At 48.5% G+C, this 13,659-nt stretch overlaps 3 protein-coding genes across 3 annotated transcripts; 1 reads left to right on the top strand and 2 right to left on the bottom strand.

Moving 5' to 3' along the window:
* Positions 1 to 1,017: 1,017 nt before the first annotated feature.
* On the top strand, positions 1,018 to 6,520 carry csmB (putative chitin synthase; the record flags this gene model as incomplete). Its single annotated transcript, XM_056919201.1, has 4 exons — positions 1,018 to 1,316; positions 1,385 to 4,990; positions 5,058 to 6,349; positions 6,423 to 6,520. 4 exons carry the CDS (start codon positions 1,018 to 1,020, stop codon positions 6,518 to 6,520), a joined length of 5,295 nt encoding a protein of 1,764 aa, XP_056782359.1.
* Positions 6,521 to 6,910: 390 nt separating this feature from the next.
* Positions 6,911 to 9,129, bottom strand: N7478_002986 (glycoside hydrolase family 2 protein; the record flags this gene model as incomplete). Its single annotated transcript, XM_056919200.1, has 3 exons — positions 6,911 to 7,103; positions 7,187 to 7,603; positions 7,694 to 9,129. 3 exons carry the CDS (start codon positions 9,127 to 9,129, stop codon positions 6,911 to 6,913), a joined length of 2,046 nt encoding a protein of 681 aa, XP_056782358.1.
* Positions 9,130 to 10,032: 903 nt separating this feature from the next.
* On the bottom strand, positions 10,033 to 13,448 carry N7478_002985 (KH domain protein; the record flags this gene model as incomplete). Its single annotated transcript, XM_056919199.1, has 6 exons — positions 10,033 to 11,097; positions 11,162 to 11,526; positions 11,590 to 11,914; positions 11,984 to 12,445; positions 12,506 to 12,787; positions 12,930 to 13,448. The coding sequence occupies 6 exons, from the start codon at positions 13,446 to 13,448 to the stop codon at positions 10,033 to 10,035; spliced, it is 3,018 nt and encodes a 1,005-aa protein (XP_056782357.1).
* Positions 13,449 to 13,659: the final 211 nt, after the last annotated feature.

Genomic DNA, 13,659 nt, shown 5'->3' with positions numbered 1-13,659 from the left:
TCTGGTTGGCCTGGTCTGTTCTAGAGGAGTCTGGGGCGGGGAAAGAGGCAAGACACGGTCGGGTACACTACAATCTCACTGCTCTCTGATTGGCTGGAAGCACTTGAGTGCACATGTGTGTATGTCTGGTGTGTTGATAATAAACATGGTGGTATTTAACCTGATTCATAGCGTTTCGGTATATATTGGGTTATATTTAGACCGTCCAATACTGAATTTTATAATTTATAATTTATAATTTATATTGAATAACCTATTATCGTTTATATCCAGTGGAATGTTTTCAATAAACACCCAGAGCTTGTTCCATGGTTAGCAAAGACCCTTGGGACCAAACATCTAGGAAAATACATCCGTGGATAGATTAAAATCACACAATAACCTTGGAAGTAAATAAATAAATAAAATTCAATTCAATTCAAAATGTCAACAATATCAATATTCAAATCCAACACATCAGATCATAATCCAATCCAGTACCCTCTCTAAGCTTCGGGAGGATCAGCAGAGAAGAGTTCGGGGATCGGCGGTATTATACATCCTACGTCTGGACTGTCAAATCGGTACAATCGGTACTGTATCCTCAGAACGCCACTAGTCGTATTGAGTTTACAGTGGATCTTCTCCCCACGCCCATTACCTTCCCTTATCTGCCTCGCTTTTTTTCCCTGGTGTTTTCTGTGTTGCTTTTTTGCACTTTTCTCTCTTTGCTTCCTAGCTCACTCCTCTCGATTTCGATACTCCCCTGATCCTCGACTCTTCATCTTCCCCGTTATTGCTCTCGATTCCTTCATACCTTTGGAGTTCCTACCTCCCAGTCACTCGCTCATTTCCCCGGAGTATACTCAAACGGACACTGTCGTGTGTTGACCTGACAACTCCTCACCCTCCACCTCCAGTTCAACACCATATTCACCGCGATCAACCTTCCCGATCTACATCCTGATGATACTCTGACAATCGACATTTTCTTTCCCTTCACTCTGAGAGACGCCCCCTTTTAAACCAGCGTTCGCCATGTCGAATCGCTACTCCGTCTTCTCCAACCAGTCCGCCGGGCTCGCTGGGCCTCGGCCGACCTCTCAACATGCCACCCAGGTCTCCACCACCACATTACTGAATGCTCTCCACTCTTTCTATACAGCTGGCCAACCCTATCAGCTAGACGCCAGCACCAGTTTGGTCGTCAACACTTGGGTCACAGCAGCAACCACTCTACCAGATGGCCGGAATGGCGTGACAATTGATCGAGACTTGGCGATTCGGGCTTGGGAACATGCTCGTCGCCGCGCTGAAGATGGCTGCATTCTTCTCTGGTTTGTTTTTTTCCGGTCTCCAAATGGTGAATATATTATGTATCTAGTTCGCTAACCGGTTAATTTAGCTCTCTCCACCAATCCACGCCATCACTCCTGGAGCCGTTTCTCACAGCTTTACCCATCAGCATTCCAAACATAGGCTTCACAGCTCTGGCCGCCGTCAGACCGTTTCTTGCGGCTGTCACATCATTCAATCCCTCTTATTCTCTGCATTCAGCCCTCTCAGCTTCCTTTTCATTAACCCTCCAGGGCACCGTGGTCGGGTTGACTTTGGCCCTCTCAACATCCGGCACAAATGTACAAAAGGGTCTTCTGGAAATACCCAATGAGGCCGGATATCGTGCTTTCGATGTATTTTACTACCTCCTGACTTCCGCATCCACACCAGCAGAACGCGAATTCTTAGACCTGAAAGAACCCGCATCCTACGCATTACTGAACCGATCCGGTACCTACGGGCCTCCGTCATACTTACCGACCGCGGACGACACGGCTGCAGCGGAGGATTTGCGTGTGAATTTGAAAGCGATCGGCATCAAAGGTGCCACGCTGCGCAACCTTCTCTCAGTATTAGCCGGCTTGCTGAAGTTTGGCAATGCAGCAGGTCTTATGGTGGATCAAGAGGAGCTCGAAGAAGTTTGTGAGGAAGTTGGAGGTCTTCTCGGAGTCGACCCAGAAGTCCTGCTCCACAAATGCTCAACTGATGAACGCGAGATTCTGCTTGCGGGTATCTATGAAGCTCTGGTGGATTGGATCATCAGCAAAGCGAACGAAGCCATCTCGGTCGATATTCAGAATGCCTTAGAAAATGACTCTAGCGTTGAAGGCCACGGTGCCCCTCACTGGACTAATGAAGACACTGTCAGCCTTACTGTGATTGATGTTCCACGCCCAGCACTCGGAAAGGCGGTCGCTATGAGAGGTGTCTTTGACGACAACCTTGGGATTAACGCTGAAATGAAAGATGACGGAATTTCCATCCCCTCCCTCGGGCAATCTGTCATCCAAGAAATGAATACTGCCGTTTCACAAGTGGAGGCTGATCTCGCAATTGAGGGAAGTGCCACTCTGCGTGAACGGGACTATGAACTCGACAGACGACAGGGCGTTCTGGAGAAGGTTGGTGTGGAATTTGAGGCAGATGCATTTTTGCGTCAGCTTCTTTTCCCTGTCGAGGGAGAGGGTATCTCATTGGGACAACGAGGACGCTTTGATCTTCCGACGACCCTGTTGAGTAGCCGTGTTTGGTACCATCTATCCATTCACCCGACAGATGACCTACCCGGGAGTCTGAGTGCCTCGCATCCTGCTTGGTCAGCTGGTACCGTGTCACGACAGCTGCGGGACTGGCGACTCCCCGAATGGGCAAACCGTCGTTTGAAGCAGCTTGATTTTACAGCCGACTTTGACGTGGAAGAATTTGTCGCTCGTTACGCTATATTAGGTTGTCCCGAGGGCCAAGATGGTGTCCAAAACTGGATTCTCGAAAGAGGATGGAGTAACGGAGAGGCTATCGTGGGAGCCCAGCGTATCTGGATGCGAGAAGGAGCGTGGTGGGAAGCGGAAAGCATGCTCGACCTCAAGTCGGAGGAGAGCCCCGCAAATCCGTTTGGATATGGCGCTATGTTGTACGAACCTGGCCTTACCCCGGATGGTAACCAGGTTGGTGAATCAACCAATCTCTTGGGAAGTCAACATGATCTTCTCATGAATCAGTCCGCTATGGTTGCTCCAAGTGTCATGGGAGGTGCGAAGTCCATCGCTCCTAGTATGCCATACACCCAAGCTGGTGCCGCTGGTGACTATGGACTAGGCCACAAGGGTGACGACAACAAAGGAGACGTCGCCTACTATGATGACTATGGTCGGTACCTTGGAGATCTTGACCCTGAATTCGGAGATCCCAAACACATCGAGAAGAAGACTATTCCGACAAGCCGTCGATTGTGGGTGGCGTTAGTATGGACACTCACCTTTTGGATCCCTTCACCACTCCTTCGATACGTTGGCCGTATGAAACGTCCAGATGTTCGGATGGCATGGAGAGAAAAAGTTGTATTGGTTTTTATCATCCTGTTTTTCAATGCCCTGGTCTGTTTCTACATCATTGCATTCGGTGATCTACTCTGTCCCAACAAAGGCAAAGTCTGGAACACCAAGGAAGTCAGTTGGCACACTGGAGATGATAACTTCTTCGTCAGCATTCACGGTCGGGTATACGATATCAGCAAATTCTGGCGCAAACAGCACAGCGATGACGGAACTGATACTACTTCCACCCTCATGAAGACTTTCGCTGGTCTAAATTTGGATGCTTATTTCCCTCCGCCTCTTACCCAGGTTTGTGGCTCATTTGTGACAGACGATACCCTCCAGATGCATAACAACGATACGTCAGCCGTCGCGAATGCTTACGCAGAACATACTTCTGGACCCATTCTCCAGGCATCAAATACCACCAAACTCCATAAGTGGACCTGGTACAAAGAAGTCTTCATGCCCAAGATCGCAGATTACTACAAGGGCGATCTGGTATGGACCAAGTCGACCATTTCAAAGCAAGCCAATGACTATTCGCGATATTGGGTCATTGTAAATAGCAAAGTTTACGACCTCACGAACTACTTCTATACCAAGAATCTCTATTCATCAAATGATGATTATGATTTCCTACCAAGTGCCGTGACGACATTATTCCAAAATTACGCTGGAACCGACGTTACGGACAAGTGGCAGGACACAAAAGAGTTCAATGAAGCACAAAGCTGTATGGACTACGTTTTCTATCAAGGAAAGGTGGACTTTCGAAACAGTCCTCGATGTACCGTCAACAATTGGCTGCTTTTGTCATTCACTATTCTCATTTGTGCTGTTATCCTCGTCAAGTTCCTGGCTGCACTGCAGCTAGGGTCCAAGCGGCGACCAGCGCCACAAGACAAGTTTGTGATCTGTTTGGTTCCTGCCTACACTGAAGGTGAAGACTCATTGCGAAAAGGACTGGATTCCTTGACAGCTTTGCAGTACGACAATAAACGAAAACTCATATTTGTGATCTGCGACGGTATGATCGTTGGTGGTGGTAATGATCGACCAACTCCCAAGATTATACTGGATATTCTTGGAGTTGATCCAAAGTTAGACCCTCCAGCTCTGCCATGCAGATCAGTTGGTCAAGGTAGTGAACAACTGAACTACGCGAAGGTTTACTCTGGTCTCTATGAGTACGAAGGCAATGTTGTTCCCTACATCGTGGTCGTCAAGGTCGGTAAGGAGTCGGAGCAGACAAAGACCAAGCCTGGTAACCGAGGAAAACGAGATTCGCAAGTCCTGCTGATGCAGTTCCTGAACCGTGTGCATCATCGCGCCCCAATGTCTCCTATGGAACTCGAGGTTTTCCACCAGATCAACAATATCATTGGTGTGGACCCGGAGCTATATGAGTATTGTTTCATGGTCGACGCCGATACTAGTGTCAGGGAGGATTCGCTGAATCGCCTAGTAGCAGCCTGTGCGGCAGATGCTAAGATTGCTGGTATTTGTGGCGAGACAAGTCTACAAAATGAAGAACGCAGTTGGTGGACGATGATTCAAGTGTACGAATACTACATTTCTCATCATCTCACTAAAGCGTTTGAGTCCTTGTTTGGCAGTGTCACTTGTCTTCCTGGATGGTAAGTTCAGCTGAGTCTTTTCAATTCCGTGTTGTGCTTGGACTAATCAGAAATCAACCGACTTTAGTTTCACCATGTATCGTCTTAGAACTGCAGACAAGGGGCGTCCTCTCATCATTGCGGACAGGCTCATCAAAGAGTACGCTGATATCGATATCGATACCCTCCACAAGAAGAACCTGTTGTCGTTGGGTGAGGATCGATTCTTGACAACTCTTATGACGAAGCATTTCCCCTCGATGCGTTACAAATTCCTTCCCAATGCATATGCAAGTACCGCTGCTCCCGAAACCTGGGGTGTGTTGATCTCACAGCGACGTCGTTGGATTAACTCCACAATCCACAATCTGGTCGAACTAGCTGCTCTCCCCGACCTTTGTGGGTTCTGTTGTTTCAGCATGCGTTTCGTCGTCCTTATTGATCTTCTTGGAACCGTTATTCTACCGGCTACATGTGTCTATCTTGGTTATCTGATCTACCGCGTCGCCAGTGATTCCGGTCCATTCCCGTTGATTTCCATCATTATGTTGGCTGGTATTTACGGTCTTCAGGCAATCATCTTTATTGTCAAGCGCCAATGGCAACATATCGGCTGGATGATCATCTACCTCATTGCGTTCCCCATTTACAGTTTTGTGCTGCCCTTGTATTCTTTCTGGAAACAGGATGATTTCACCTGGGGTAGCACCCGTGTGGTTCTTGGTGAGAAGGGATCAAAGCGTGTCATCGCTGTGGAAGATGAGGGTTTCGACCCTCGCAGTATTCCATTGCAGAGATGGGACGACTACGCCTTGTCCAACAATCTCCCTGGCCGACGCGGAGAGCTTGCTTCTGAGAAGATCTACTCTACTGGGGGGCCACATGTGGATGAAATGGAAATGGACGAGATCCACTCTCAGTACTCATCAGTCCGGCCAGCCTCGACAATCCTCACTGGCTTCCCAGCCAATGGCCGCCATGCTAGCCCTTACATGCCACCTCAATCACCAGCTCCATTCGTTGGTGGCAACGTTCCTGGTAACCGTAATTCGCACATGTCCAGTTTCTCCCGGTACACCGATTACCCTCAGCTAGGCGGCCACCCAGCAGCTACATCTCGTCACATGTCTCTTGGCGGCCTCAGTGGCTACCAAGATAACCCGGGTCATGCAAGTCGCCATAGCATTGGTTTCATGCAGAGTACCGACAATCTCGCGCGGGCCCGTAGCCCAATGGGTCAATACCCCTCCGGCCCCGCCCGACCTGCCAGCACAGCATTTGACTTCCGTGCTGGATCTGGTCCCGACGAAATGTCCATCACCGAGGCTATCCGTGGATGTCTCGCAGAGGTGGACCTCGACACTGTCACCAAAAAGCAGGGTAAGTTCATGACATTCTCTCGAGACCTCTTGACTTCAACTTTGAATACATAACTAACATAAATCTATTACAGTTCGCGTATTGGTTGAACAGCGTCTTCAAACCTCCCTCACAGGTGACAAGCGTGCATTCCTGGATCGACAAATCGACCACGAACTCGCTAACATGTGATTTTCTTCTGCGCATATTTTTTAATCCTCTGTAAAATGCATCTACCCAGCGCAGCTATCTCATTTTTCGCCGCCATTCTAGTCTTTTTTTCTCTTTTTTTTTTTGTTGTGGGTTTCGGCATGTACGGGCGTTTCGAGTTGGGTTAGCCTCATTCTCTATCATTTCACATTCTACCTAAAACAAAGCATTCAGCGAATCGATACTACTGGCTAAATAACAGCCTAATTTAATGAGAATATGGGATTTGGTTGCAATAATTAACTTTTCGTACTGTAGATGATAAAGCATCCTTTAAATTCCCTACTCTCTAGTCTATTTGAAGTTCGATCAAGCAGCTTTCATAGGCCAAGTTCATCAGATGCTTACTTCAAGTTCAAGTTGTTGACACCATTAAGCCCGATGAAGAACCTGCTTCCCCTGCTCCAAAAGTTTCTTCCATCCTTTCGCCCCATGAGTCTGAACGCCTACGTGGTTATAATAGTAATCCTTTGCAGCATCCATAATAGCCTTAACACGAGCAACAGGTACCTTCTCCTTCCGATCATAAGAATAAAGCCCATTAACCTCCTGCTCAATATCACATCTAAAAAGAAAAATTAGTCAATACTATCCATTCTGTTCCTGGAAGCGAAAAAGTAGAAAGTAAAGATAATGTTCAATACTCACAATTGCGTATAAACCAATCCACAAGAATGTCCCCCTTTAACAACACCCATAACCAACTTCTCATATCGAATGAGAAAATCCTCCACATCAACGGCAGTGGTATATCCCCAGTCCCGCTCACCGGCCTCTCCACCTTTAACAGGTGCAATGTTAACACCACCGAACTCGGTACATATCACCGGTGCACCAGCTTTATGTGTTGCTCCAGGATCTAGAAGCGTGTGGCCTGAGAAACCGGAGTAAATGGGTTTTGTGAACATGTCGTGGCCACCTTTTTGGGAAAGGATCCCACCTTCCATTTTTGAGCAGGTGGAGGTTAGTTCGGGAGAGTCCGTGTAGTCGTGGTAGGTTGTTAGGTCTGTGTGGACGTGTTCCCAGCCACAGTTGTCATTTATGGGTCTGCTTGGGTCGAGTGATCTGGTTCATCTTCATGTTAGTCTGATATGGTTTCTGAAATGATTGACAGCCGATAATGTTAGTAGGTAAATTAAGGAAACATAAGCATACTTGGTCAAATAGTATAGCGAGCGAATATGATTTCGCTGCTCAATACTCCCCTTTAAATCCGTATAGGCCCAACTCTCATTAACAGGCGTCCAAGTCACAATACAAGGATGATTGATATCCCTCCGTACAGCATCAGCCCATTCAGCATCCATCCTCTCCACATAATCAACTCCAAACTCGTACGCATTCGCCATCTCCCCCCAAACAAGCCATCCAAGCTTATCGGCCCAATACTGGAACCGACTATCCTCTACCTTCTGATGTTTTCGGCACCCATTGTAACCCAATGCCTTCGCCATCTCGATATCAGTCTTCAATGCCTCGGATGATGGAGGCGTTAATCCTGTCTCGGGCCAATAGCCTTGATCCAAGAAAAGCATCTGGAAATAAGGCCGTCCATTCAATCTGAATGTCCCATCGCCATTTGTCCAGGATAAAGAACGCATTCCGGTCGTTGTAAGGATTTCATCAACGAGGTTCTCACCCGAGTAAAGTCTCAAGGTCAAATCGTAGAGAATAGGATGCTCAGGTGCCCATAATGCAACTGATCCCTTTCCATCATGATCCCCATACCAAACACCCTCCTCCTTAAACTCATCTCTTCCCTTCAAAGATGAGATATCCTTCGAAGAAACCTTCACGTTTCCTTTCAACTCCCCCCAATTCCGATGAGGATGCACATCAGCCCGCGTAGAACTAACCTCCACGCCAGCAAGCGAAACAACAACCTCAACAGCACACTTTTCCTTCCCCGAAACACCCGCCAATCGTCCCGAAATAGCAACATGAGCTGCCAACTCTCCATTCTCAATATCATCACTCCGCAGCACGGTCCCTCCACTCCCATCCAAAAGTCTCAAACGAGGTACACTCTCCATCCAAACAGAAAGCCAAATTCCACTCGTAGGCGTGTAAAAAATACTCTCTGGAACAGGGCCCCAGAACTGTTTTCCTCGTGGCTGAGCCAGATCACCCGGTGAATCTCTCACACGGAGCGTGAGTCGATTCCCACCCTCTCCTGAATTCGAATCCGAATCCAAAAGTGCATCCGTCACATCAACGTCAAAGGGTACATGACCTCCTCGATGCGAGAAGACATAAGCTCCATTAACCCAGATCGTACATTCGTAGTCTACAGCACCGAAGCGGATGAGAAGTCTGTTTCCGGTTTTGAGCTCTGCAGGGGTGCGGATGTCGTTGATCTCTCGCTCATACCAGAGGACTTCGTGGGCTTCGTGGAGTCCTATTCCTGATGCGGGAGTTTGGAAGGCGTAGGGGACGGTTATTTTTGTTGTAGTTGGTGTTTTTAAGGGGGATTTCTGCCATTGTGATTTTAGACCTGTGTCTTCATCGTCAAAGGTGAAGGTCCAGGGTCCGTCGAGGGTGAGCCAGGTTGGGGATTTGCGGTGGAAGTCAGGGCGTGGGTAGGAGTCCATTTTGTTTTTGTTTGAATTTCTTTTCTTCTTTCTTTTTTATGGGTTTGATTTGATCCGATTTCTTGTATGGATTGATGTAGAGACTGGGTTTACGGGTTATGGATGTGTTGAAGGTTGCTCTTATGTGCTGTGGGGAACTGGGAAGTATGAGGGGTGGTCAACCCCACGTTACTTCTAGGACTTGGTACTTAGTATTGCGCGTTGCTACGTCAGTGGGGTGATCGTCGTGTTTCCACTGTTTGGATTGGATGGATTGAATGGGCTAGACAGATGGAGAATCGGATAATTGCTGATTGTGGACGATTATATCAACGGTATTCTCTTTAGCTTTCGATTTAAAGATGATTTCAATACTTTATGTCGTGGAAGTGGAATAGTGGATCGTCTAAGGTCAAATCTCATTGATGGGGATATCAAAAGAGTAAACATCAACGCGACAAAGAAGAGAAAGAAGAAGAGAAGAGAACATGAAAATCAAACGTGATTCCATCCCGAGTCCATTGCCGACACCAAACTATACCAAGGTATCCCGTTGAAGCCGACTTGAACCCGTAAACCCGAGCCTCCCATGCACACCGAATCATCAACAAAATTTCAACGATCAGAAGAAAAAAGAAAAAAAGCACACGTAAAAAGAACTATAGGATCGGCAGGGAATAAATTTCCCCGCTCTATCTCACACAGATCTTGGATATCTCGTTTTCTTTTCTGGCGCCTTCGTTGCTTGCGTTCCGTGGTATCAATCAAACAAAAAAAGATGTAAAAAGTAAAAAGGAATACGGAAAATAATAAAGAAAACAGAGATCAAAAGAGACACATAGACAGAAACACACGCTGGGAATCAGACAGAAAATCAAATCACAACCAAAAAGGGTATACTGCTGTAAATGGATATTTTGTGGTTTAACGCGGTGGCCCAATTGGGGCCGGGTATCCAGATGTAGAATTCGAAGTGCTAGGGCGACCACTGTCAAAAGAGGCACGCGGGTCATGCTTAGGTGTCATGTCCCCGGGTGCCGTACCGAAAGGAAACTTGGTATCAAAACGCGCGGGCCAGCCATTGTTGCTGTTGCTGCTTTTGTGGCTGTGTGAGCTCCCGAGGACAGGGATATCGTCCTCGGGGAGATTCACACCGGAGTCATTCCAAGGATTGCGGTAGCCGCTATCCCGCGATTCCATGGAAACGAGCGATGCCTTGGAGGCGTTGCTGGACGCATGTTTGAAGAAGGAGGCTGGGGATGCCGAATGGTTCTTACGACCTATAAAGGAGGAGAAAGACGAGATGCTGCCGGGTTTGCGGAGGCGCTCGAAGATTGATCCACGCTCGCTGACTTCATCGACAAAGCTGGGGCGCGTTGGAGAATCAGTTACGAGTGGGACAGGAGCATGCTGCAACAGCTTCGAGTCAAAGAAGGGCAATGACTCTTCGAATGAGTCCGACTTGGGTCGGGGGATGGCACCTTTGACGGTGTTAGCATCAAGACCGTGGGCGACAAATTGAGAGATGAGGAAGTCGATGGCATCCTTGAGGCCACCGGCATTGTTCCTGGTGTAACCGAGCACCACACGATCTTCCGGGGCCGGGTCAGGGGAAGAAGAACCTCCCTCACCATGGTCTTGAAGGTCGGCGCTGGTGTCCACATTGATGTCGACCTCGTACTGCTCCTTGAGCTTGGTGCGAACATCCACAATGAAGTCGGGAGCCTTAAAGTACTCGCGAAGCACCGCAGAGCTCTGGAAGTGCAGCTCATGGCTCTCTGGTACCATGCCCAGCAAAGCATCGACGGCTTGGGGAACCTGGTACTCAGGACCAGAGATGTTCACAACATCACTGGCAAGTTCCGTGCTAGGGAACTCGATCTTGCAGTTCCATTTCTTCTCAAGCTCATCGATCTCGGTCATACGAGCCAACAGTTCACGGTGGTACAGGCGGTTAATGACAACTCGCTCAGATACGTACTCAGCATCCTATGGTGGTACCGTTAAATCGGAATTTCTCTGTGCCGGGGGTAAAAGATATTGATGTACTTACAACTTTCTCGACCATGTCCATGATCTCCTGCTTGACAAGGTCCAGACTTTGGGCATTGCGAGCCGGGGTTCGGCAAATGACATTGTCGACCTTGATGTCATCATCTTCCTTGCCCATTCCACCGCGGTCCATGGCATTGGAGAACTTGACAAATACGGAGTATTTCTTCATGATACGCTGGATGTGTTGTCCACCGATACCAATGATCCGTTTGTGGTACTGGTCAGGTACATGAAAGGAGATAGAGGCGGGCATCTCTTGCTCGACAAGATCGAGGCCGTTCTTGGTAGACTCGTATTGGTTTCCACAGACATCGATATAAAAGTTATACTCATTGAAGCCGTCAAAAATGATTTGGACATTGCCTGTTTATATGTTAGTATTCTGGACTTTGACTCATACGAGCTCCAAGACGAAGCTAGACTCACTTTGTCCCATAATTTTGTTGATCTTGCCGTTCTTCTTGCCGCTGACAAATTCCTTGTGTTCGTTGGCCAGCTCAATTTTGACTCGCATCTGGTACTGACTGCGGGTGACAAATGGGAACTGATTCACAACAGTCATGGCAGCCTTGACGGCATCATCGGATCCATTGATGGTGAATGTGAGGTTGTCAAAGCTAACCTCGGCCTCGGAATTGGTACAGATATCCGAGAGCATCGATCGAACGTCGGCGGTCGAGGGTGGGCGAATTCCGCCCTGGCCAGGGTCAGGCATGATGATCCACCACGAAGCGCTGTAGAATTGACCGGCCTAGAATTGAAAAAAAAGTAAAGTTAGCAATTTCTCATTCAAAACAAACTGGTGTCATTTGTATCATACCAGAGCCATAATCTCCCGAACCGTGCGCTCGACATGCAGGACCTCCGTGCCTTGGATACGAACGAGACCACGCTGGCTGCCCAACTGTGGGAAAAGCACGTAAGACCCGTTCATTTCCATGACCTTGCGAACTTTGTCCAGACGGTCAAGCAAAATGTTGTCAATCTTGCTAGAGTTGACAACAACATCCTTGACGTAGATTTTCACGCCCATCACCAGCTCCCGCAGTTTCTGCTTCGCAAGAGCAATTTGCTCCGTAGTCTCTCCCGTAATATAAACTTCATCTTCGCTTCGACGATTCGCACCGGGAGGGGTATATCCAAAGATTCGGGGGAATGGTGGAGGGAAGTAGATGGCGGTACATGTGGCAGCCTCAATCAGCTTAATATTCTTGCGGGTGCGGCCACACACTAACGTGTGCATGGTCAGCTCCAGCTTGATAGCGTCGACATGGCGTCTGAGCTATGTGTTTGTTAGCCGATTGATCTGAGATCCACCCGAAGGGATTGGGGGTAAACGCACAATTTGATCGATCATGATCAGAATCCGAGTCTTGGCATGTTCCGAGCTTTCCATGTCACCGTAAATAGCAACTCGGAAGCGTTGGTCCAGGCCATTATCAGACGCATAGCCATAGGATGAGACGACGGCACTGTCCGCATCGTGTAGCTTGGGTGTTAACAGGAAAATATCGGTTCCGGTGTAGGCGGCAAGAGTGTCCATGTGTTCCAGAACACTAGCTCGAATTCCTTTCGGCGAACCATCCACTATTAAATGCATATCCACGTCGACGGTCGCACATCGCTATTGAGAGACAAAAAAACGTAAGAGTTAGCAAAGTTGAGACGGTCCTTGAAAAATTTCCAAATTTTCGTCCTTCTTGACGCAGCGCCCACCGATGTGGTTCAGAGGGAGAAAGAAGAAAAAATTGCTTTCACTGACGTACCAGCATAATGGGGGTATCATTCAAAATCTTTGCACGCATCTTACGCGCCGTTTCGCCGTCGCCAGTCACGCAGACATTGGTCACCAAACCGTTAGGTCGCCGTTGTAGCGACGGCACAGCTTTCGGCTCTGACGATGTGACGGTGGCTTCCACACGGCCTCCACTGGTCTCTGTAACCTGTCGGCATAACCTTTGCAGTCCTTCAACATTACTCGTGTGCACAGGCAGCTGATGAACAAAAGTGCCATCGGGTGTGCCTTCGGGGAAAGTCCAGCGTTGCAAGGCGGCGGGACTGGCATGCAAAACATCTTCGACATCGGGGCCGGCCAAGGTGGAGGAGAAAGGGATGTTGAACGACAGATTCACGGTAGGATCGATACTTGTGGGAGGAGTCATGGGCGGAGCACCATGTGGTCGACGAAAGGCCATGTCGGTATGAGGTCTAGACATCCCGAAGGTCGGCGTCATTCGTTCCCAACCATGACGGGCTTGGCCCGTGAAGTTGGAGATCTTGTGCATGACCGAGAAAGGATATTGCGGGAATCTTTCTCTCTCACCCCTATTGAAACTTGGGGGTTAAGAGGGAAAGGGATGGGTGGTGTTGGGGGGGAGGAGGTGGTGAGGTGGAGAGTGGAAGAGATTCAAGCCTACTGGTTCTCGACAGGGATAGGAATGGTCCGCTGTGTGGGCGTTTCGGGAATGGGTGGGAACGAAGATCGATCGAGAAGGG

This window comes from Penicillium angulare (assembly GCF_028827245.1).
Source record: "Penicillium angulare strain IBT 27051 chromosome Unknown utg000003l_segment0_segment0, whole genome shotgun sequence".
Lineage (NCBI taxonomy): Eukaryota > Fungi > Ascomycota > Eurotiomycetes > Eurotiales > Aspergillaceae > Penicillium > Penicillium angulare.
The sequence above is the reverse complement of the archived record's forward strand: the minus strand, read 5'-3'. Positions and strand labels throughout refer to the sequence as shown.